Here is a 24,388-nt window from a genome sequence, read left to right as displayed (position 1 = left end):
GTCTGGCCCAAAGGAGTGTGTTCAGATGGACTACAGCAACACTATTCCTTGCCCTCTGGCTTCTGGTGGAAGCAGCCAAGGAGGCACACCAGGAAGAGATCAGGAAGAGTCAGGCACAGTGACACACATCTGTAATTCTAGCACCGGGAATTAAAGGGAGGAGAACCAGAGGTTCAAGGCCAGCCTCCACTGCAGTCCAAAGCCAGCTTGTGCTACAACAGAAACTGAGACCTTGCATCAAAATACAGTTACAATAGCCCACTCCACAGACATCAGATGAAGAGATGGGGGAGGGATGGCTCTCCAGCTGCCCCTGCGGCCAGGGCTGATGCCTGTACCGCTGGTCCCAGTTTCTCGACATCCTAGTACCACCTGTGTAAACGGTCCCTTTATGGATTCTTGTCCAATTACACAATCTGAGTGTGTCATCTATTTCATGTCAGAATTCTGAATGCCAAAGGAGTTGATTTTCTTTTTCCACATGCAGTGGAAAGTGCAACTCACATTAGAACTGGAGTTAATGATTTTGAGCTCCTGAGACTTAGGTCTGTGCACAAACTTCTCCTCTTGGTCCCGCTCTCCATCTTCTGAGAAGAACTCCTTCCAAGGCAATTCTCGAAGGCGTTTGTCCACAGATATGATGTGGCCCTCTGTTGTAAACATGTATCTGGTTCCAGATTTGTGTACTGGATTCTCTTCATCAAACAGCTAGACACAGAGAAAAAGAAGCAATAAGAAAACTGGGACTGGCCAGGCATGATGTCACATAGGTTTAATCTGCGCTTTAGGGAGGCATAGGGGGGTAGATCTCTATGAGTCTGAGGCAAGCCTGGTCTACATAGTGAGTTCCAGGACAGCCATGACAGAAAGAAGGGGGTTGGGGGGCAGAGAGGGCAGGGGAGGGAGAAGAGAGGAGAGAAATGGAGCTAGGATATGGCTCTAGTTCTTACAAAGCACACCCAGCCCTGGGGTTAATCCCCAGCACCACCTTTAAGAACAAACCTATATATACCTGGTGACTGAAGAACTTTTGAACTAACTCACAGCAAAGGATCTGAGCTTCTGGGGAACAGAACGGGATTAAGAGGCATTAGCTAACAGCTAGGATTCCAAGCTCAGGGATGCAGTTAAGTGTTTAAACTTGGATGCCTGGATGTGCCCCAGTCCTCACTCCCTATGGAGAACCTGATTACCAGAAACCCCAGGGCCAGAACCCAAGCACAGGCAGTCTATAAGGGCTCCCCAGATAATTTTCACACCTCTCCCTGGAGTCTTCACACCTGAATCCTAGAACTAACTACCCTCTGCCTCATCTACCCCCAGGCCGTAAGTGGAGATGCTGGAGGGAAGAACATAGACTTCACCCATCACCTTATCCAAAGCTTGGCTCTGCACATTATCAGTGCAGGCTTTTGTCAATAATAAATTCTCAAGCTCCTTCTTCTCAGTGATTGAAAGAAGTCTTCACAAGGGCCCCAGATCATTTCCACCTAGCTAGGTCTGAGGCCCAGTGAACTATGGGACACAGTTATTGTTACTGCTGCTGCCACCTCCCCCAAACACTCTGGGCCTGTCAAGTGTTGTTTGTATGTAGCCACAACAGAAGAGAGGCTATCCACACAAGTACACAGGCACTACACATGTCTGTGACGGAATATGAAGCTGAAAGAGCACTGGACACGGCTCATTCAGCTATGTGGTCACCCCAAGACCTCAGCCAAATTAGCTGACCTCTCAGTGTAAGCTGTAGTTCCCAAAAGAGTAGAAGGAAGATTAACTACATAATATCAAGGTCTCCATCAGGTCCAGAAATTCTCCCCTCCCCACATAAACAAAGGCATGCCTGAAGATATGCATGGGGCCAGGAGGCAGCTCTGCTGTAGGTCTGAGCCAACACCACATGTCAAGAGCTGTGAACACCACTCCCAGACTGGGACTGTAGCTCAGTGGTAAAATACCTGGCTGGCTTGCACAAGGCTCTGAGTTCAATGTCCAATACCCCAGGGGAAATAAAAAGGAAAACAAAAACAAAAAACAAAACACCTGCTTTCCTCTTTACAGAAGCCTCCAGACACCACGATCAAGCTGATTTTCTACTCGTCCTTCCCTGCACTTCCCACAGTCCATAACCATGAGCTCATTTCTGTCTCTAGGAGGCTGACAACCAGGGAGGAAGACAACACCATTCTTTTGTCTTGACCAGGCTTCTAACTCTGGGAATGTACATTATTCCCCAGCACAGAGCAGTGACTAGCAAATATTTGTCTGACAGAAGCCTGCATCAATGTTTGCTCTCTGCAGCACTATCTTGCAACACACATACCAGATACAAGTATTTACAGGTCTCACTGAGAAAGAAGCTCTCCATCCGGTCCTCTTTAGACTTGTCTATGACGTGATGCAGAGTGGCATACCCACATCTACAAAAAAAAAAAAAAAAAGTCCAGTTAGACCTGCTTCAGGATCTTTCCCTTCTGCTCATTACCTACTAGAGTATTCTATTATCAAGAGAATCAACCTACTTCTCCAACACAACGTAAAAAATAAATATGCTAGGTTGAGGGGCTGTTCCTTTTCTTTTTTTTTTTAGCATGAACAGTTTGCAAATTTACTTTAAAGCATCTTGGATTGCTTCTTATCTATCAGGTTAGCTCCAAATTGGGGATGGAGGACAGTGAAGGGTATTTACCAAAAGCCAAACACTGCACCATGAAAATGACTAAGAATAAATTTAGAAGGACTGATTTAAATTGTTCATTCCAATATTTGTAGAAATGAATTATTATTGGCATATCCTAAGACAGTATTTTCTATTATATACCTCTGGCAAATATACAAAAAAAAAAAAGCAGGCTAAAAACCACAAGTATGTTTTTATATATGTGTATGTATATTTACACATACAACATATGCATAAATATAACATAAACAAACTGAAAAGATACTAAGCATGGGCACTTCAGTGTTTACCATGGTGACCTATAGGTATAAATCACAAGAACCTTCCACTTTCAGTATGTTCTAATTAAGTACTTTAATGAATTACTGGCATAAAAATAAACTCAAAAAGAAAACAATTTACTAAAATCTTACACAAAAGTAGGAGGTGGCATAAAAAATGTGATTTCCATTATAACACAGACATTCTACAGGATCAAATTATTTCTCTATCAAACTAACATTAATAATCTGTACTACCACATTTAGAATGCAAATATTTCCTGGCTAGAGAGATGACTCCCTGGCCATCAAACCTGACACACTGAGTTCAGTCCCCAGGACCCACTCAGTGTAGGGAGAGGAAAGAGTCCTGCAGGTTGTCCTCTGACCTGCACTCCTACACTGGGGCATGCATGTGGCAACCCTCCTCCCACACATTCGTGTTCTCTCTCTCTCTCTCTCTCTCTCTCTCTCTCTCTCTCTCTCTCTCTCTCTCAATAAACATAATTTTAAAAAATAACTAAGGGACTAGAGACAGCTCAACAGTTAGGAGCATGCAGTGCTCTAGCTGAGGACCTCAGTTTGGTTCCCAGTGCCCACAATGGGCAGCTCATAACCAATTTCAACTCTCCACACAGACACACACTCACAGACATAATTAAAATATTAAAAAACAAACAAAAAATAAAAAACTGGGGGGGGGGGGGGTAAAGAGTACTAGCTGCTCTTCCAGAGGACCCAAGTTCAATTCCCAGCACTCACATGGAAACCCACAAGCATCTGTAACCCAGTCACAGGGGATCCAATGCCCTCTCTGGCCTCCAAGGACACACATGGTACAGACATATAAGCAGATAAAACATTCATACACATAAAATATATAAATAAAAAATTTAAATACAATACACATAACTAAATTTAATTTTTTTAAATAGCATTTCTCCAGAACAACACTCAGTCAATCACAAGCATTCAAACAATAAAAAGGAGTTTAGAAAACTGACTTGACTTTTGTGTATTTTTCCAGACTCTGCAGAATGTCCATTCCTACATGGAGGTAGAAGGGATTCTTGGTTGCCTAGACAGAAGACATGAGAACGTGGTGAAGACGGGCTTGGAAGAGACCACATCAACACACATCATAATGACTACAGGGCTTCCCTGAGGAGTCGGGTCCCCAGCTAAAGGAAGGAACAGGGCCAGACTCACCTCTTCTGACTAAGGCATTCGGTCCACAAATACCTGTGATGGGTTTAACTGTACTCAGGGTCAGGAAATCTGCGCAAGGGTAGAGCACTACTTGGGCTCTATTGATGCCTACTATGGTCAGACAAGAAATAATGCCCACCCTTCAAGTACTTATCAGAGAACAAATCCTTCCATCTTGCCTCAGAACTCCCTAGAAACTTAAGATGTAAAGACAAGGTAAGAGGACTCTGTGTCATTCCAGTTGCTGCATTGTGAGGCACAGTGAAGGTAATGGCAGTCCTCTAGGCTCTAATGAGACCTGAACGCTTTCCGTAATCATCCAGGAAATCAGAGCTCAGGTCCTTACTCCTCCGTCACATGCTCTCTGATTATGGGAGAAGATTCCCTGGGAAGATGAGACTTTTACCCCAGAACTTCTAATTCCTGCCTACTGCCAACCTACAGCAACAAGAGGAAAGAGAAGCATGTTGGCTGCCTCTAGGTTAAGAGCCTGGGATAGCCTTAGAGGAGAAACCTGTAAGTGAAGATTCCTCTGGATTCTATGTACATGGTGGACGAGGATGAGCTGACAATAAGAAAGAGGCATTAAAGCTACAGGCAATAGGACTAAGTTACTGATAAGCCCTTCAGCAGCGGAGGAGGGGAGGGCTATGTCCTCAGAGCATGCGGGCCTCACTTTATGCAAAGTTCAGAGAAACCACGTCTGAGATCAAGACAGTCTCAAAACCTTGTGAGATCTCTTGAGATATGAGTACTAACATCAGTTTCACAGAGCACCCTCCCCACACACACACATACTATTTTTTCAAACTAGAAGCAGTGACTTGTAGTTCAGTATAAATTTCTTTAAATAAATCTGAAGCATAGAAAGAATCCTACTATCAGAATCTCATGGAATGGGGGTCCTTGCACACTGCAGTTTCCTGTCTCATACCTACTAAGCTCAGCAGAGCCAGCTTCCTGGGAAGTGTATGTACATGGAGCATGTGAAAAAGTTTGTGTACCAGGCTTCAGCTGTCAAGGAGACATTTGATAGTAACATTTCCTCTGTTACTACAGTAATTGCATACACACAAAAAATCCACCTTTTAAAAACATATACACACAAAAAAAAACTTTTTGTGTCAATACTTTTATATAAACCAGAGAACTGGAAAAAAAAAAAAAAAAATCACACCCGCCCCCCAAGGGTTCTTTGGCCAAACAAATCTGGAAAACTGAAAGATAAAATCTTTCCTTGAATATTCAAAGAAAATAAGCCCATAGTAAAGCCAGGAATTTTTATAAAATGTGAGGTTAAAAGCATATTTGGCTGCAAACACTTTCTCCACCTTACAGACTCAAGAGAAGTGACCTCTAGCAAAACAGAAACAGGCAGCAAGTGTATCCCATCACTGCTCAGTAAGCCCATTCATTACCTGGTAGAGGAGGTATGTGGACTCCACCAACTCTGGTCTCAGCGGATAGAAGAGAACATCAGGGGCCTGGAGCTGCCAATTATAGCGCTCAGGGAGGGCCCCGTACCGCTTCCATATGGCATAGTAGAAGGCGTGGAGGCAGATGGCATCTTCCACATCCCCTATCAGAACCTACGGAGACAGCACAGGCAAATTCTCTAAATCACAGGCAGATTTGCAAGTCTAGGAACTGATTCACAGGAGGATCAAGATATACTATTAAACCCCCAAATCCAAAGGAGTCAGAGAATGCTCAGGATAAAAAGGGGGAGGGGGATTTCCCAATAAAGGCTTATTCTTAATAAATGTGTGTGTGTGTGTGTGTATGTGCATGCGCGCGCATCTGTAGTGTACATACACATGTATACTTGCTCATGCTATACACTTAGAGGCCAAAGCAGAACATCTGCTCTATTACTCTCAACCTTATTCCCGGGAGCTAGGCTAGAAACCAGCAAGCCTCCCCCACTCCCCACAGTGAACCTCTCATCTCTGTGTGCTGTCCACCCCCACCCCCAACACTGGGATTATAGGAGCGTGCAGCCACCACTGGCTTTTAGGTAAGTGCTGAAGATTCAAACACAGGCTCTTCCAGCAAGCGCTCTTAGCCACTAGGCCCCCTCCCCCCAGGCCTCCTCAACAAGTGAGTACACCATACTTGCAGTCCAGGGAAGAAAGCTTGCAGAGAGTCAATCCAGGTGTTCATGAGCTGCCCACTGAACATGTTCACATTGACATAGAGTGGTGGGTCACCTTCTCCTTCATTGCAGGCTTCCCGGCTGTGGATCCAAAGAGTACAAGGCAAGGTGAAAAGGAGGCGTGCAGACAGAGTTCCAGCTCTGTGCCTCTGCCAGTTTATTTCCCAGTGTTTCATTGAAGCAAAATCAATGTTCACTTTTTCCCAACTCCTTCCTTAAACCTTTGGCAGTAAGACTGCCTGTAGGTACCCACACAAGAACCTAGTTTTAAATGTAGTCTTTGTGAAATATCAAGCCTCCACTTTACAGAAAGCACTTTGACATTTGAGTTTCAGAACACTGGCATGTAACAGAATTGGTCTGTGCTGGCCTTGACCCAAGCGGGGAAGCATATTTTATTCTCTTTGGAGTCTCTTCTCTGGTACATAAAGAACACTATCCTATTTTTAAAAAAGGCCTGAGAGGATGCATCAAGGCAGGACTCTGAGAGCTTTCTCCTCAATTTAGTTCAGTATTTTGTAAAGCTAAAATAAACCCAGCATAGTAGTGAATGACTATAATCACACGCAGGAGCTGAGGCAGGAGGATAACAAATCTCAGAAAGCAAAGAAGAGCACACTTCAGAAAAAAAAAAAAAAAAGTAAAACTGCAATACAAGGAAATTAGTTAGCACAGTCTCTCCAGAACAATGGCATTCAAACTGTGCAGCAATCCGCATTTGCGGTTATAAGGGTTGTCTGGCCAAACAACCAAAAGAGTGTGGCAGCAGCTACACTCAGCACCCACACCCAGGAAAAGGAAACAAAGGAAAGCAAAAGGGACAGCTGCGGAAGTGTTGTTATTATTATTTCGCAAGACTTCAATTTTTTTGTTTGTGCATTTGTGAGTGTCTGCATGTATGCTCAATCCTGTGCGTGTGGGTGCCCAAAGAGGTCAGAAGAAGACATCAAATGCCCTGGAGCTGGAGTTAGAGGCTGTGAGCCACCACATATGGGGTCTGGGAGCCAAACTTAGGTCCTCTACAAAAGCGAGACTTTTCTTAGTCTCTGAGCCATCTCTCCAGCTCCCAAAGCTCTCACAACAATGGGTCCTATAACAGCTGTTACAGAAATGAAGTCAAAAGCTCGTGAAACCAGCAGCTCAGTAGCTATCCCTTGCATTGGTCATTTAGTATACACATGTATAGAGAAACGCCTGGGGAAGGGAGAGCTGGGGCCGAGGCAGAAGCCTCTGTAGCTTTGCACAGCTTTTCCACAGCCACAGTCTCTATGGACATTCTGAATGTACTGAAAAAAATAGCAAACGGCATTTTAAACAGACTCTGAGCAGGGGTAGGAGTCGGGATAACTATCCATTATTTCATACTTAGAAAGAATAATTCTGGGGCTAGAGAAATGTTTCAGGGGTTAAGAGTACTTCATATGAGATCCTGAACCAAAATCAATGACTCAGCAGAGTTTCCAGATCTCTGGCCCTTAGGAACTGAGAGATATTTTAAGCTACCAAGTTTGGAGATACTATGCTACACAAGGTCCAACTCCCAAATGACTAACAATCAATTAATAGAGATGGTAAGTAAGAACACAAACAGACCCTGGAAGTTTATATTAAGGAAAATGGAGCCTGCAGGGTAGCTCACAACTGTAATCCCAGCACACAGGAGGCTACTGCAAGAAGTGATGTGAATCACCGGCAGGCCATGGCAGCTAAAGAGTAAGAATAGGACCCTTGCTGTGTGGTGGAACACAGCTGTGATCCCACACTTGGGAAGAAGCAGCAGAGAAGTACTGTAAATTCGAGTCCACATGAGTACCAGGCCAGACAGGGCTATCCAGAGACACTCCACCCACAAAATTTTTAAATTGAAAGAAGACAGTAAGAAGGTTTGGGGAATAAAGATGCTTGTCATCAAGGCTGAAAACCCAGATTCCATCCCTGGGCTAACATGGTAAAGAACCAATTCCTGTAAATTGTCCCTCTGACCTCCACATGTACGCCATGGCATACACACCGCTCTCCAAAACCAATAAATACATAGTATTAAAATAAATAAATAAATAAAAACGAAAGCAGAGCAGGGCAGGAACTGAACACTGTATAGCAGTAGAAATGACATCACAGACACACACCCTCTTCGCAGGTAGCTCTGGATGCTCTGATATGCGGCATTAAACATCTCTAGGTCTTCTTTTTCTCCAAAAAGAATGTAAGATTTCAAGAGGTATTCATAGAAGGAATCCAGGCCAGCACCCAAGCCACTCTGCTTTCCAACCCAGTGGCCTGTCTGGATGTTCACAACATTGCCTGTGGAAACAAACAAACAAGTACTTCAGGTCTCAAGCATGGTGGGCGGGGTGGGGATAAGGGCTTCCTACTCCTGTCCTACTGCTTCTCAGCATCCTTATCCCTGGCAGATATGAGGAACGGACAGGTGAGTTTCAATTTTTTGATTAGTCCTATCAGTAAGTTGGAAAACAGATCATTCTATAGCACTCAGGTGTGTGTGCACGTGTGCATGCATGTAATATTCAATATGAAAATGAAAAATGAAAATGGGAATAAACATTTAATGGAAAAAAAATAGGCTTGATATTTTGCTTTCACAGAATGGTAATGCATTTCAATACCCAAAGGAGTATTCACAGCCTTTTACTTCATATTCTCATTCCTTGTTTTTGTAAGCACTCTAAAAACAAAAGGTCAGAGCTGGGAATATAGGGTGGCGTAGCTGCCTAATACATGCAAGGACCTGAGTTCTAACACCACAAAAAAATAGCCAGGTATGGTAGTGCACAGGTGTGAAGGATGAGGAGTTTGACATCATCATAGGCTGCACAGAAAGTGGAAGCCAATAGATGCTACACAGCAAAAATTTTATCAAAAAAGGAAAAACAAAACAATGTGTAGCTTTTAAAACTGGTGACTATGAAAGCAAGGCAAGGATTTGGAAACATCAGAATGATTTGCCAAACGCATACAGCATGAAAACTTTGTTTCTTAGTACTGTGTTATAACTGGAGAGTCACAAAAGTTACACATGGAAGACTAGCAGGGCCTACAGAAAGCTAAGTGGCCAACCATGCTGAGACAAGGTCTCACTATGCAGCCCAGGCTGGCCTCAAACTCCCTTAACTCCTGCTTCATTCAGCCTCCAGAGTGCTACATGTACAGGTGTGTGTCACCACAGTCAGCCTGCGTGACTTTATTTCTACTGTTGATAGTCAATGTATAAAGTTTGTACATAAACTTCAGGAGACAAAATTTACTTAATTATTTTTATAAATGATCCAATATGCTTCCAAAACAACCAAGTGATTTCCAGATGTCAAAAAGAAAATAAGTCCCAATAAGACAATTTTATGATGTTAAAAACCCAGCTGGGTAGTGGTGGCGCATGCCTTTAATCCCAGCACTCAGGAGGCAGAGGCAGGCGGATCTCTGTGAGTTCGAGGCCAGCCTAGTCTCCAAAGCAAGTTCCAGGAAAGGTGCAAAGCTACACAGAGAAACCCTGTCTTAAAAAATTAAAAAAAAAAAAAAAAAATTTAAAACAACATTGTGAGTTAGCAAATATGGGTAGTTACTACAGACAAATGTCATGTGAATACATAAAGGATATTATTCGTTGTTATGTGTACTACCAAAGCTTAAACCTTTCCATAATAATTCTTAAATATTTTGACTAAATACTCTCAAGGGTGAAAAAAATCTAATATATGTCTCAACTAGGCTTTCACCTAGATTTTTCCCTTTTTTAAAGAAGAAAGCCTCTCTACTAGAAATGCTAAATTCCTGTATTTTTAGAACCCTATATTGAAGCAATAAGTTTGCCTCTGAGACAGTTCTTTTTATAGCATTTCTATTGGCCATAATTTTTGATGAACTATACCAAGGAATCCAAACCGAGGGGGTCCTAACAGCTGAACATTATCATCTTCCATCGAACCCTAAAACTTCACACCGAGCAAAGGTCACGTGGAGAAACTGGACCCATGCAGCACCAATGGCTGCTGAAGTGCAGGGTCCAGAGGAAGAAGGAAAGGGGACCAAAGCTTATACAGACCGACTGACGGCACAAGGTGAACCTCACCTAGCAATCCTGTATTGTTGCTCCGAAGGTTCCAGAGGGCTTTCACAGCTCGTCTGGCAACCCACTCAAAAGTGGAATCCCCCAGCAGCCGGCTCAGAATACCAAATTCCACCAGGAGAGAACCAGCGCCCGCTGTGCAGGTCTCATTATTGCTGTCGGGAGGAACACCGGTCTTCAGATTCACCTGGGATGGGAAGACTCAAAGTCGTCTGGAAGGCCACAGGATGTTGAGCAATTGCACCCCAGCACTCAGGAGGCCAAGGCAGAAGGGTTGTAAGTTGGAGGCCAGCCTGGCTACAGAGCAAGTTCAAGGCCAGCCCCAGCTCATAAACAAGATCTCAATTCAAAAAAAAAAAAAAAAAAAAAAAAAAATTTGTAGCAAAACTTAAGAATCCACAGTGCTGAAAAGTCACACCACAGATATGACACTCAGCTAACGAACCACACTCACTGTGACTCGGCTCACCAGTTGTCATGTTATACTCAAGATGAGAGACACGAGCAAAACACTAAGAACACAGAGTCTTACCATTATTCATTAAACCATCTCTTTCTGCCAAGTGTCCTTGCAGACCATAGGAGCACCAGGCACTGTGGTCTGTGGTGTCCTGCACAGGCGCATGTGTCTGAAAACTGGGTGCCCAGGCAGTGGGGCTGTTTGCTGGGGCTACAGAATCCTTAAGAACCTTTATGCCTTGCTGGAGGAAGTATATCACTAGGGGTGGGCTTTGAGGGTTTATAGCCCCATCCTACTTCCTGTTCACTTTCTCTGCTTCCAGTGTTAAATTACTTTTGTTTTGGTATTATTTCCTCACAGCAACAGAAAAGTATCTAATACAGGGTTAGAGACAAATACAAGCTGTAACGATTCTAGACAGTTCCTAAAGACTCACTCCTGCTCAGCAAACACAAACACTGGCAGACTGGGAGAGAGGCAGAGGTTCATCCCCAGTATGACAGCCAATTTCATCATGGAGTTTCTGTGGTCTGGCATTTCTCATGATTACTGCAAAGACTGACACAATTCCCAGAAGAGTTATTTGGCTTGCGAAATCAGATGCCAAATACACAACCTCACTCAGATCTTGTATCTAAATCGGCATCTAATTGGCTGGTCCTGCAGGCTTCACTTGCAGGCATGTGAAGGCTTGAAAGGCTAACTGCTGTATTACTGTATGTCTAGAATATAGAAAGTACTCAGTAAATGCTGAAAAGTTTTAAAAACTGACATTATGTTTAGGACCAAATCCTCTCTAAGGACATCACTCTCTTCTTATAGCCAGGCCTCATCCCTTTTATAAGTTTTAATTCAGGAAAATTGTGAATAGTGAACACAAAGGAACAAACCAGCCAGGTATGGTAACTAACACCTACCTGCAATGCTAACATCTGAAATATTGATTCAAGAAAATCACAAGTTCAAGGCCAGTTGGAGGTACATGGCTCAAGATTACTTCTCAAAAACAACAAAGCAATGGAACAAAGCAGTCACTTACCCGAGGATAGGGGATCCCTGTCTTGGTGTTTTCAAAAGCTGGCAGGAGCCGCACAGCTAGGTCATGGGCCATGTACAACAATTCATTATCATAATCCTCAATTGTCATATCACCAAAGGGTTGTCTGGAGTCAGTTATTATTCTGTGAGCAGAAAGGAGGCTTCCCAGAACCCTGACACAGGGAGAAAAAATAATAATAAAAACACATTGCTACAAGTGCACAGAATCCAATTTACAAAGACGAAAGATGTCTTTACTTCTTCTCAGGCTCCAAGCAGCCTGGAGAAGAACCTGATTCAGTAGCTTCTGACAGTCCCCTGTGGCGCTAAGTGACTGATTCTCAGTTCACTGCATTGCTAACAGGAAGATAGGGAATTATCCATTCGAGACAACCGAAGATGCCACCTAAAGCATTAACGAATTTGGTCATCTTAATCTTAGGATATTAAGAAAAGGAACTATGCTAACCAGGAAAGCACCCACTGGTTGTTCTCAAAGGACATATTTCTTATTAGCATCAGTAAATTCCTATTGATTCATCTCACTTGGTAAAGAAACATTAGCCATATGAGAAACAGAAGAAGATATAGCCGAGCTATGTAACTTCTACAGGTCTGACTGCCTGGTGATTGATGAATTGCCCCAATGCCTAGCAGACAACATGGAAAAGGAAACAATAAAATGAGAGATAATGAAAAATCGAAGGCTACCCTCTTAGACGTATGTCCTTGGAGATACATAAATGTCCCATCTCAATTATCAAAAAGGACTGCAACATTTTTCAAACAAGTCATTTATTTTTTTCTTGTTTTAGAATAAACAGAAATTCATATGAAGTTATGAAGAATTTCATAACTTCAATTTCAAGGTTCAGATTTAGAGCTGGACTGTTGTATAGCAATACAATTTTCAAAATATTTAAACAGGAAAAGAGCCAACATTTCATACGAAAGAAATCCAGGCACATAACTGGGTACAGGCCATGATTCCACCATTCTTTAGCAAAGAGTGGGTGATAATCAGAACCATACGAAGAAAAGCCATCAAAAGAGCAAGCAGTGGCTAAACTTATTTAAAAACGTGAAGAGGATCCCTAAGGCAGGAAACAAGGAAACAAGAAAAGATACGGCCGGAATCACTGAAATTGCATTTGAGGGACATCTCTCTTCTGTACTCACTAAAACGGGTTTCTGTGCAGTCCAAAACGTGATGTTCAAAGCACTGACAGTACAAGTTTTCATAAATACTAAAACGAACATGAGGAATACACACGGAGTCCACACTGTCCATATGGACTCTGGCTGGAAAACCCTCAGGGTAATTAAGTCCCTTACTACCCCACCCCTACAAAAGCAGCCTTCAGTTCATTTCATATGCTACTTTACCTTATCGTGGCTTCAAAGACTTGGACGGTGGAATCCTTGTCAAACGAAACAGTGTTGATCACTAACTTGACTGCTTTCTGGAACTCGGATGAATTTCCCATTATCTTTAAACAGAGGAATACAAACCGTTACAGTGGCCTGAAATGACACTCAAGCGTCGGTCAGCCACTGCATCTGTGAGTCTGCACTGCCTGTGGCTTTGTCCCAGTGGAGGACACACAAAACGCAGAAGGCAGTCACTCCTCACATCATACTCCAGGACAAACGGCAAGCCTGCCTCCCACCACTCACTGAAGGATCCCATCTCCAAGTGGCACAACTGTGTGAATGAACACTCCCAGAATCGCTGTAGCCTCATCTTTCCACTCCCTTCTCCCACAAGCTCTGAGCTGACTTTTATTTGCAAGGCAGAACAATTTCTAAAAAGTTGTGGAGTGGGAGAAAATAAGTCAGAAAATTAAGTAACAAAAATATGATTCTATCTCTGTTCTCAAATAAACCCAAGACATCTGGAAAACTAATTGACCTTGCTTGCCATCCAGATGTGTAAAGACTTTGAGAACTAGTACTAACAACACAGCATGAAACAAGTAACATTTAAGACAAACTGGAGTCTTGGAAAATGGTTCAGTGGGTCAAGGCAATTGCCATGCAAGCCTGATTGATGACCTGAGTTCAGATCGCCAGAACTCCTGTAAAAAGCCAGGCAGTTTGTCCTTTGACCTCCACACAAACGTGGTGGCATGTGCTTGCCCTCACACACAAACATGTACACACTTGTACAGAAAAATAAATGCTTAAAAAGTAAAAACAAAACATACAAATTATTAGCTCTATGTCCAATTTAACAGTTAAGGTTCTTATGTGAAGAGCATAGACACAATGCCATAGCATGCTATTTCCTTCAAAAAGGGCAAAACTGTCATAAAATGATGTAGGTTAACCTATATGGAATGATTTGATTTCACCCAAATTTTAGAACCATTTTTCATAAGGACACAAACACATACACCAATAACTTGATAAATAAATCAAGGATAAATGACTCTTCAGACACTCATTCTCTGGGGTGTCCTTATCTCTTACTGTACCAGTCTGCTATGTGTTTCTCAAGTCATATTGTTTGCGTGGGTACAGAGCAGAAACAGGCTTTCTGTTTACAGTTCTTCCTTTTTAAAGGAACATGCAATCTTGCTCAGGTTGCATGCAATGGTCAGGGGACTGTTTTCCCGAGGGTTCCTGCAGCATATCTAAAATATCTGCTGAAAATGCTAACAAAACAAAAGTCACAACTTCAGAACACCTGAGAAAGGAACCAATACACTAACCCATTCAAGACCAGATATTCTACACTGAAAAACCACAGAAATGGGTCTGTTTCCTCACAGATGTTCACCAAGAACATTATCTAGTGCAGCTGCAAGTTTGATATGATCTCAGAGCAAGCTGGGGAAGGTGATGAAATCCAGGCAGTTATATCCTGTAATTGTCACATTACATAGCCAGTGAGCACAGAGTAACCAGGGTACAGATCACTCAGGCCTGAGAAAGGCTGACTGGACAGCGGAAAGGCTTCTCAGAATCTTGACAACACTGATCCGCAGCTGGTACCTATGATTCCAGCACTCTGCGGACTGAGGCATGAAGGTCACCAGATGGAGCCTCTGACTTAATGACCAAAACAAAACAAGTGATGAGGGACGTAGCTCAGTGGAAGGGCACTCACCTCACGTGTGCAAAGTCCTGGGTCAATCTCCATGTCCACCAAGTAACTACATACATACACACATACACACGTACACACATACATGCCCATAATCACATCACTTGCTGAGGCAAGAAGGCGGCTGCAAGTTTAAGGCCAGCCTATACCTTATTTTTGAGATCCTGTCTCAAAAATTAATAAACAGGGCCACTGAAGTAGCTTAGTATATAAGAATACTTGCTACAAAGTTTGACCACTTGAGTTTAATTCCTAGAACCCCAACAGTAGGAGAGAACCAACTCCTGCAAGTCATCCTATCACCTCCACCCACATGCAGTGACGTGCTACACACACACACACACACACACACACACACACACACACACAGAGTAAATATTTGTAATTAAATAATTTTTAAACCTCAACATAAAATTTTTAAAAATTAAATAAATAAAATGCTATTGTGTGATGTGGATCTCCAATAATCAGAATTTCTCCAGTTTGAGAACAATATTATGTCAAGGGGCATACTGTTAGAATACATGTTGGACAAAATTGGATTAGTAAACATTTACTTCAACAACAATCTGCAGTCCTACTATATACTACTTACTGTCAAGTGTGGAAGAGAGTTCGGAGAACTAAGAGAATACACTTTCTTAAACTGTACACACATCTTCTAACCCCCTTCCACAATGGGGGAGAGGGTGCGGAGAGACTGAGTCAGTAGCTTCGGAGCATTAGCACTAATTACACTGCACTTACTTGTCTGGGCATATTCTGACAAGTGATGGTGGCTGACTTAATGGAGCAGCAATCACTTCAGAAGGAAACTGGGAGACTGAAAGTGCCCTGTGACTATAGCTGAAAAGGAAACCCAGCAGCCAGGTTAGAACTAGGGCCCAGTCCTGTTTCTGCAGTCTATACAGTGAAAATGTAGAACATATCTCCAGCTCTTTCCAAATCCTGCAACTTTGATACTAGCAAACCACGAGACAATCATGGTGTAAACTTAGCTACCCGACCCATATCCAACTTCTAACTGACAGCTTTAAACATTTCTTAGGAATGTTTAAAGGAACCAGATAAATTATTCAATAGAGTACTTGATATAGGATTCAATAGTAAAGATTATCTTGGACAGGGAAAACAGGGAAGTTTGTAAAATTACTTTTCCTAAGGAGATTATAAAACACTGGAAATGTCCCTTGGAGACCATACCCTACGGTGCTAGGCCAAAAAGCATACAGACACAGCCTGACACGTCTAGTGTGGCTTGTCGCCTTCAGGAGGGTTCTCATGTTTATGCTGAAAGGCCTCTAGCTCCTCCGGGTCAATGGGGATGCCAAGATGTGAGAGGGTAAAGGCAGTATGCAAATTGGCAAGCCACATCTGAACAGTAGCCAAAACCAAGAAGCAGTAAATAACAGAAGTGTTCACAGAGAGGGCCTCATGCACAGGCAGGCACTGGGCACAGACACTCCTCGGGAGCCAGTAGCTAGAAGCATTTCGGGGTACCTTCTGACCCTGGGATCTTTTGGTTTTTATTCCTCATGTATTATAGTGTTATAAGCTAAAAAGAAGAATGGTGGATTTGTAATAGGGAGCCCACACAAAATTACCCTTCAGAACAAAGGCTTCAGGGAAGAGGGCCTCAGAGCCACAGCCATGATGCTAAAGTCAGAGAGCAATTAGGAGAGACAGGTGTGTGTGGTAGGTAGGATGGGGATCCTAAAAGGAGAGACAGCCCACTTAGTTCCAGAGAACAAACAGGGGTTCTGACTCACAGGTTTTCAGAGTTATGGGCAAATTTCATACCTCACAATTTAGTTTAGTCTGGTCTATGTATCAAAGGACACAGAGACAGGCACTCAGTAGGACCATAAATTTATCTTGCAGCTGCACAGGGAAGAGAACAGGGCTGAGAGGCCATGCACAGTATCCTTTTTTTATTAGCTCTGTCCCAGATAAAGAAGTGCAGGGAGGTTAGGCTGCTTTCTAGGAGAGAGACAGAGGGTAGGAGGTCCCTGTAGTGGTCTGAATGAGAAGTATCCCCCATAGGTTCATGAATTAGAACACTTGGTCCCCAATTAGTGGTGCTGTTTGGGGACCTTATGGAACCTCTAGGAGTCTCACTATAAGTGGATGAAAATGTGAACATCCAGCTTCCTGACCCTGTTGTCATGCCTTTCCCACCTAGGTGGACTCCCATCTGGAACCATTAACCCAAAAGAAACTCTTTCCCTTACCTTGCATTTGGCCCCAGTGTTTTACTACAGTAACAGAAAAGTACCCAATACAGCCTGTGATCTGACAGACTACAGTAACTGAGTAACCAATACAGCCTGTGATCTGACAGACTACAGTAACTGAGTAACCAATACAGCCTATGATCTAACCAAGTATAGTAACTGAGTAACCAATACAGCCTGTGATCTGACAGACTACAGTAACTGAGTAACCAATACAGCCTGTGATCTGACAGACTACAGTAACTGAATAGTAACAAAAGTCTCCAGACTGTTAAGATAAGATGACAAAGAAAACAGTAGGTCCTCTGAACACTAGCCATGTACTTCCTCTCTCCCTTTAAGGAGAGCCACATTTCCCCTCAGTTAGCCTTCCATGCTTTTCTTGCCTTCCCATGAAGATCATTAAAATAAATAACACTCAACAAAGCCTTCTGAGTACAGCATTTCCTAGAATTCCCATTCCTGGGGGAAATGAGGAAATACAATAAACCCCCAAACACTTTATCTTAATTAGAGAAGAAAAAGCTGAGTACTTACTGCAAGTGTATCCAAGGCATCAACAAGAGTCAGGGAGTAATTCCCTAGGACATCATTGATGTTCAGGTTTGAACTGGAAAAGAAAGAGTGAAAATTAAACAAGGGGACTTTACCTTTAAAGGGAAAGAAGATGGGGGAGGGCCACGACACAAAGCTCAACACCCATCAGAAATAAGACTGCTGGCAATGCTCATGATCCAGAATGGACTGTGCAGAGCAGCAGGGTGCAGGCCTTGTGTCTCGAGAGCAGCAGTATCTATGTGTCACAGGATGAGGAAGCAGAGGGCAGCAGAGCAATGGGCATTGGGTGGTAGTGAGAAAACCTCAAGGGGAGGTCCAGAGATGGGCAAATCATTCACCCTCTGAGACACACTATCACCATCAAGTAGCTTTAATCCGGTCTGACTTCAAAACTCTCTTAATTTCGCAATCATTAGGAACTGAAGGAGGGATCCTGTCATATGACCTGATATTTCTTCACTGCTCAAACTATGACACACAATGAAAACGAATACATCCGGGAAGGCTAGACAAACAGTGAAAATGACCTGGTAGAAGTGAAGAAATTCAGGTCACAGACTTCACTGACTCCCTTGTCCCATTACCACAAAGCCAGAACATATTTCCAGAGGCTGGAAAGGAAAAGAAACAGATAGTAAAAGAAGAAATAAGACAACAGCTTAAAGATCTCATTTACTAGAGACCAAAATAAGAAAGCACTACTTTCATTTCCAGCCACAGCTGGCATCCTCCATCTTCTCTGCATGCCACCTGCCCTGACATCATTCCAAAGGCTCCTTCCTATGAAAGAAGTTGTAAGGGCAGTATCCCATGGTCCTGGATGGCTTGGTCTGCTGTACCTCTCTCAAAGGCCTATGGGGGTTGCTAAGATGACTCACTAGGAAAAGGTGCTCAGTGCTAACCCTCAGAACCTGAGTTCATCTCCAGGACTCACATGGTAGAAGGAACACTAACTCCTACAAGTTATCCTTCGCCTGCACAGATGCACCATGTACACACACACACACACACACACACACACACACACACACACACTAAAAATAAAATAAAATGCCTTTTGGGCTTCATTCAGAGTGAAATGGGACTTACATGAAGAAGTATGAACAAACAGCTTCCACATCTGACCTTAGCTGAATCTTCCAGTGGCTCTATTGTGTATGTGTTGGGCACTTAACATAGGACAAAGAATCTCCAGCAAGACAAGTTCCCAGAGGGGGTTACCAGGAACCAAAGCCACCACCAGCATCACTGGAAAGCTGCATTTGCTCCCTCTATGTGATTCTGCTAAAGAAACTTACACGATGGGAAGGGAGCTCTCAGGATGAGAGCTATAGATCAAACAGGTCTCCGAAAGGCAGGGCCAAGCACACAGGGATTGCCAAGGGTCGGAGGAGGGCCAAAGCAGACATCCTCAAGAACACTTGGCTGGGTTGAAATACTTAACTCCAGGGCTATGCTGCTCAGAAACAGAATGAATTCCAAATATCCACCTCACCAGAAAATAGTTGCCATATCATTTAGCATCCCAATTGAAAGACGTGAACAAGAACTCCGTATCACCTGGCATCCTAATCTGTGGCAAGCGCCACCTCCCTAGCTGCCCCAAGCACCTTTCCATGTTTACTGTGCCTTTTCTCTTAGTCCACACGTAAAAGGGACACAGTGTTCAACTCTTTAAGAGCTGGGAACAGCTACTGGCAGAATGCTTGCCTTGCATGTTGAGATGCTGCATCTGACCCTCAGCACTGACCCTCCCAGAACAACAATAAATCCTCAGTAACACTGAACAAGGAGTCAGAAACAATTGGTAACTGTTGCCAGAGTTGATGTTTTTAATGTATTTGTAATAACTTGATAGTTCCACTCTAGTCAGAAAAATCCACTTAAAGATCTAGAATGTTCACCAGAACAGTTTGAATTCTTTTCTACCAAATTAGCCCAACACTTAGGACACTGGGGCAGAAGGAGAGTTCCTTGCTTACACAGCAAGATCATGTCTCAGAAAATAATAATAATAATAATAATAATAATAATAATAATAACAACAACCATAAAATGAATTGTAAGAAGAAGGCTGAGTCAGGAGACACCAGCCCGCTGTCCAGGGAGCAGCATGTAATGACACACAGGTAAAGCCACGCAACACGTGGCAACATATAGATTAACAGAAATGGGCTGAGTTTAAGTGTAAGAGCTAGTCAGTGGTAGGCCTGAGCTAATGGCCAACCAGTTTTAATTAGTATTAGCCTGTGTGTGTTTATTTGGGTCTGAGTGGCTTCGGAAATGCAAGGACGCAGGAGCGGGTGGACACAGAATAACTTCAGCTACAATTAATAATATAAATTATCAAAGTAGGAAGAAGAGGGTAAAGAATGAGGAAAAAATCAGATTCCATAAAACAAACGGTCCTAGCCCAACAGCAAGACATTTTCCACTTCCATTTGTCAGCCCATCCTGCAGATAACAACACAGCTCTGCTCTTCAGACGTGCTTATTGTTGTCTTGTCTCACCTAGTAGCTCTTAGGGATGTCAATCTTTTAGTACAAGGCAAAAATCAAGAGTACAGTGGTCCCATGTGAGCAGCTGGTCCAATCACAACTCAACTCCCTCCTAATTCATCACTTGTGCATGAACCTTCTTTTTTCTTTTCGTTTCTTTTTTTTTCTTTTTATTTTTTTAAGTTTTTTGAGACAGGGATTCTCTTTGTAGCTTTGGTGCCTGTCCTGGATCTCGCTCTGTAGACCAGGCTGGCCTCGAACCCACAGAGATCCGCCTGCCTCTGCCTTCCGAGTGTGCGCCACCACCGCCCAGCGTGCATGAACTTTCATGGCGATCATTCCACTGTGCCACTCTGAAGTTCTTACTACCTCTAAACAAACAAAACAAAGAAGAAAGAAAGCAAAGGGGGAGGAGGAAGAGGAAGAAGAGGAGGAGGGAGACAACAAAGACAAAGACCAAAGCCTCTGCTAGAAACATCTCTAATTCTGTAGCTAATAAAATCACGCAGCATGTTGGAACACAACACAAGAAACCGTGCTATGCATACTCAACCTGCAACAGATGTTTGGAAATCTTGTCTTCTGTGTGGGCAGAGAGATAACACAACAAACAGTCCCTAAGCACTCAAGGACTTAGTTAGTAATCCAAGAGAAGCAAAGGGGACAGGACTCAGTTCTCAGTCAAAATCTGGAATGGCGGCTCAAAGAACAGGAATCAAACCCGAAATGAGCAAACCAAGGAGAATCACCTTCCATAGCTCAAGGAAGACTGTGCCAGACTCTGAAAGATTTTTTTAAAAAAGGAATTCTGAAAGAAGCCGTGTGTGTGTGTGTGTGTGTGTGTGTGTGTGTGTGTGTGTGTGTGTGTGACGTTTGCATGTGTGTGAAGGCACAGGCACTCCACGCATGGTAAGAGGCCTGAGTAGGATTTCAAGTATCCTGCTGTCTCTCTCCATCCTATTGCCTTGAGACAGGGTCTCTCACTGAACTTGGGGCTCACGGGGCAGTCAGCAGGGGGCAGTCAGCAGATCCCAGCAATCCACTTGTCTCCACCCCAAGGTGTTGGGTTACAAACACAGGAGTGACCATGCCCAGCTTTTGACATACTTGTTAGGGACTCAGACTTCATACTCACAGAGCAAACACTCTTACCATTGAGCCATCTTCTCGGCCCAGGAGATGGTCATCTTAAGCTAGATTGCCTAGGAACAAACTAGGTGAGGAACCAATATTTGATCTGTTCATTGGAATTTTCCTTTTGTTTTAAGAATGTGGTTTGGGGGAGGGGGTGGAATCAAGCTTAGCCACAGGTCCAAACCCCAAGGATTACAGAAACCTCTAAATTTACTCAAAGGTTTGAATTTGGATTCTATAACCCAACAGCAGCCAGGAGAGAGGCTGGCTGTTTTCCTAGGGTTGGAGATTTGTTTACTTCATGATAACACAGGGCCCTGTGGCTATCAAGATAAGCATCGAGAGGCTGTGACTTAGAGAAATGACACAGCCAGGTATGGTGGCTTGTGCCCGGAATCACAGCACTGGGGAAGGTGGATCAGACTGATTGAGAGCCTAGGCCATCCTTGGCTACCTATTCAGGTAAGGGCCAGCCTGTGTTACATGTGACTCTGTCTCAAAAAGAGAGAGAGAGAGAGAGAGAGAGAGAGAGAGAGAGAGAGAGAGAACCTACATTTTGTTTTTGTGCTGTTTTAGGTAATGTTCTAATGGCAAGTTCATTATTTTTTAAAAAATAATATTATGAAAAATGAAAATAAACATATTTGAATTTTTAAATCTGAAATATTTTCTGGGCATGGTAAAGGCACACCTTGTAATAATTCCAGGCCAAGGTAGGAGAATCCTAAGTTTGAGGACAGTGTGGTAGACTGTCTTAAAGCAATTTTTTTTTACTTTGTTTTTTGAGGCACTAATATTGAATTAAGGGCCTCCTATATGCTAGGCAAGTACTCTACCATTGAAATATATCCCCAGACCTCACAATAAAAGTGCACTTTGTATGTGTGTATGTGCATGTGCATGTGTGTGCATCCATATGGAGACCAGAAGACCACCTGGAGCTCGAGTCACAGGTAGCTTTGAGTATTGAGAACAAGCTCAGTCCTTTGTAAGAGCAGCAAGCATTTTTCACTACTGAGCCACGTCTCTAGCCCCTCAAAGTCTAATTTTTAAAGGGCCAGGAATGTAGTTTAGTAGCAGATCACTTATCTGGAATGTGTGGGCCCTGGGTTCAATTCTCAGAATTAGGGGAAAAAATTAAAGTCTTTTATTACACTTTATTTGGGAAATGTAAACATTTCCTTCCTACTTGTTCAGAACCAGAATGACGAAGCACAGACCTGAAACTCTTAAAAATATCAGAGCACAAGAGGAACTGCACTACAGAGGGTGGGTCAAAACAAAACAAGCCCCGACTAACTTCCTGTTTCTGGAACTGGCCAGGGTGAGGGTCTGCTCAGGGCCACCCAATCCCAGTGCTCTTTCACCACGTCAGAAACACTAAGGCTTGCCACCCGAGCAAGAGTCAAATGACACCATTCCTCACTGTCACTAATGCTGGCATCCCAGTCAGAGACTTGACTTCACCTTAGATGAACTGCCACTGTATAACCACAGCAAACCACACCACCACCTCCCCAGACCTCCAAAAAGGCCGATGCACCCCAAGATGCCACTTGGACCAACAATTTCAACCAACCATCACCTCACTTTGCTGAAGGGCCCCAACCCCACCCCAACCCAGTGCTTCATAAAGTGCTTATGGTTCATTACAAAAAAAAAAAAAAAAAAAAAAAATCATTGCCTGGTAATACAGAGCCTGTAACTCCAGCTACTCAGGGGTGTGAATTAAGATCACAAATTCAAGGCCTGCTGAGCTGCAGGACAAGTTGAAAGCCAGCCTGTTCAACTTAAAAAGACTGTCTCAAAATAGAAAGTGAAAAGGGAGCTGGATGGTTAGCTCCATGGTGGACTACTTACCTAGCACGTATAAGGCCCTAGTATAACAGGCACTTAGCTGCTTCTGCTGAAAAGCTCATGAGCCCACAGTAACTAAAACAGGATGGAAGCCTGCCATTTCCATCTTCCTTCTGCATCTGTCTCCTTGCCTTTGGGTCATCCTGCTTTTCTCTACACATGGTCATGTGAATCATTCCAGGAGTGCCTGTGTAGATCCAGTGATTCACACCCTCTCTCATTCTTGTGAGACTGAAGGCATTGTCTTAAACCTGGAGTTACCTCAGATTCCACATGATGAGAACAATGATCTGTGATGGGAGGCTGTACTCTCAGCAGATCATCACCTTATAAGAACTAGATTTCGGTGAAGACAACTCGGAATGGATTATCACTGTGCGGGCCCATCTTGCAGGACCTGAGCTGAGACTATGAAGGTCCAAACCACAGCTTGACCGGGACGACTTAGTCAGCTGTCTTGCACCCTTTGCCCCAATCCTTCCTCTACTTGAACCTAAGGTTCATGGCAGGATCCTGAAGCCCCACCCAGGGACAGATGGACCCCTTTATTTGTTCTTTTCCCAGGACGTTAATTCTCTTTTCTCTGCTTTGTACCGGCAGTTGTCTCTTTAATTGGCACCTTGGGATGAGTGACCAAGCCTAGCTTAGCAGGACGGCTGGAGCCAGAGCTTTTTCTCTAATATTCTGGTTATGCTAGGAACTATCCTCAGCATGGAAGACGACAGACTGACAGACAGAAGAAAGAGGAGCAAAGGAAGGATAAAAAGAAGCGCATTAAGGAAGAGCCACTTTCTGAGGAAGTGCCACGTCATCAGCACAGCAGTGCCTAGTCCAGAAAAAAAAGACAATCAGACCCTGAGGCCAACAGAAGGGAACCATAATTCTGTCACCTGGACAGATGTCATACTTAAGATTCAGTTGGGAGTGTATCAGAAATGTTCTATAAAATTTTCTGGGGAGGTTGAACCAACAGTCATCTCCTATAGCTTTTCAAACCTTTTTTGCGTCTGATTGTCAACTGTAAACCTTATTGGTGCACAAATAAAAATACTGTCTTTGTAAAAATTTAAAAAGAAAATCCAAAAAAATTTTTTTAAAATTAAAAAAAATT

The 24,388-nt window shown here is 43.2% G+C and overlaps 1 protein-coding gene across 1 annotated transcript in view; it reads right to left on the bottom strand.

The window, feature by feature from the left end:
• Edem1 (ER degradation enhancing alpha-mannosidase like protein 1) overlaps positions 1-24,388 on the bottom strand; it is a 31,050-nt gene that overhangs the window by 4,394 nt on the left and 2,268 nt on the right. Inside the window, exons 2-11 of the mRNA XM_036181827.1 lie at positions 17,767-17,839; positions 13,273-13,376; positions 11,888-12,059; positions 10,392-10,575; positions 8,434-8,608; positions 6,265-6,385; positions 5,568-5,738; positions 3,945-4,018; positions 2,324-2,420; positions 505-708 (exon numbers count right to left, since the gene is read on the bottom strand). Coding sequence (XP_036037720.1) covers positions 505-708; positions 2,324-2,420; positions 3,945-4,018; positions 5,568-5,738; positions 6,265-6,385; positions 8,434-8,608; positions 10,392-10,575; positions 11,888-12,059; positions 13,273-13,376; positions 17,767-17,839 — 1,375 coding nt within the window. The remainder of the gene's footprint in view (positions 1-504; positions 709-2,323; positions 2,421-3,944; positions 4,019-5,567; positions 5,739-6,264; positions 6,386-8,433; positions 8,609-10,391; positions 10,576-11,887; positions 12,060-13,272; positions 13,377-17,766; positions 17,840-24,388) is intronic.

The sequence above is a fragment of the Onychomys torridus genome, chromosome 3 (assembly GCF_903995425.1).
Source record: "Onychomys torridus chromosome 3, mOncTor1.1, whole genome shotgun sequence".
Classification (NCBI taxonomy): domain Eukaryota; kingdom Metazoa; phylum Chordata; class Mammalia; order Rodentia; family Cricetidae; genus Onychomys; species Onychomys torridus.
This window is presented reverse-complemented; position numbering and strand designations above follow the sequence as displayed.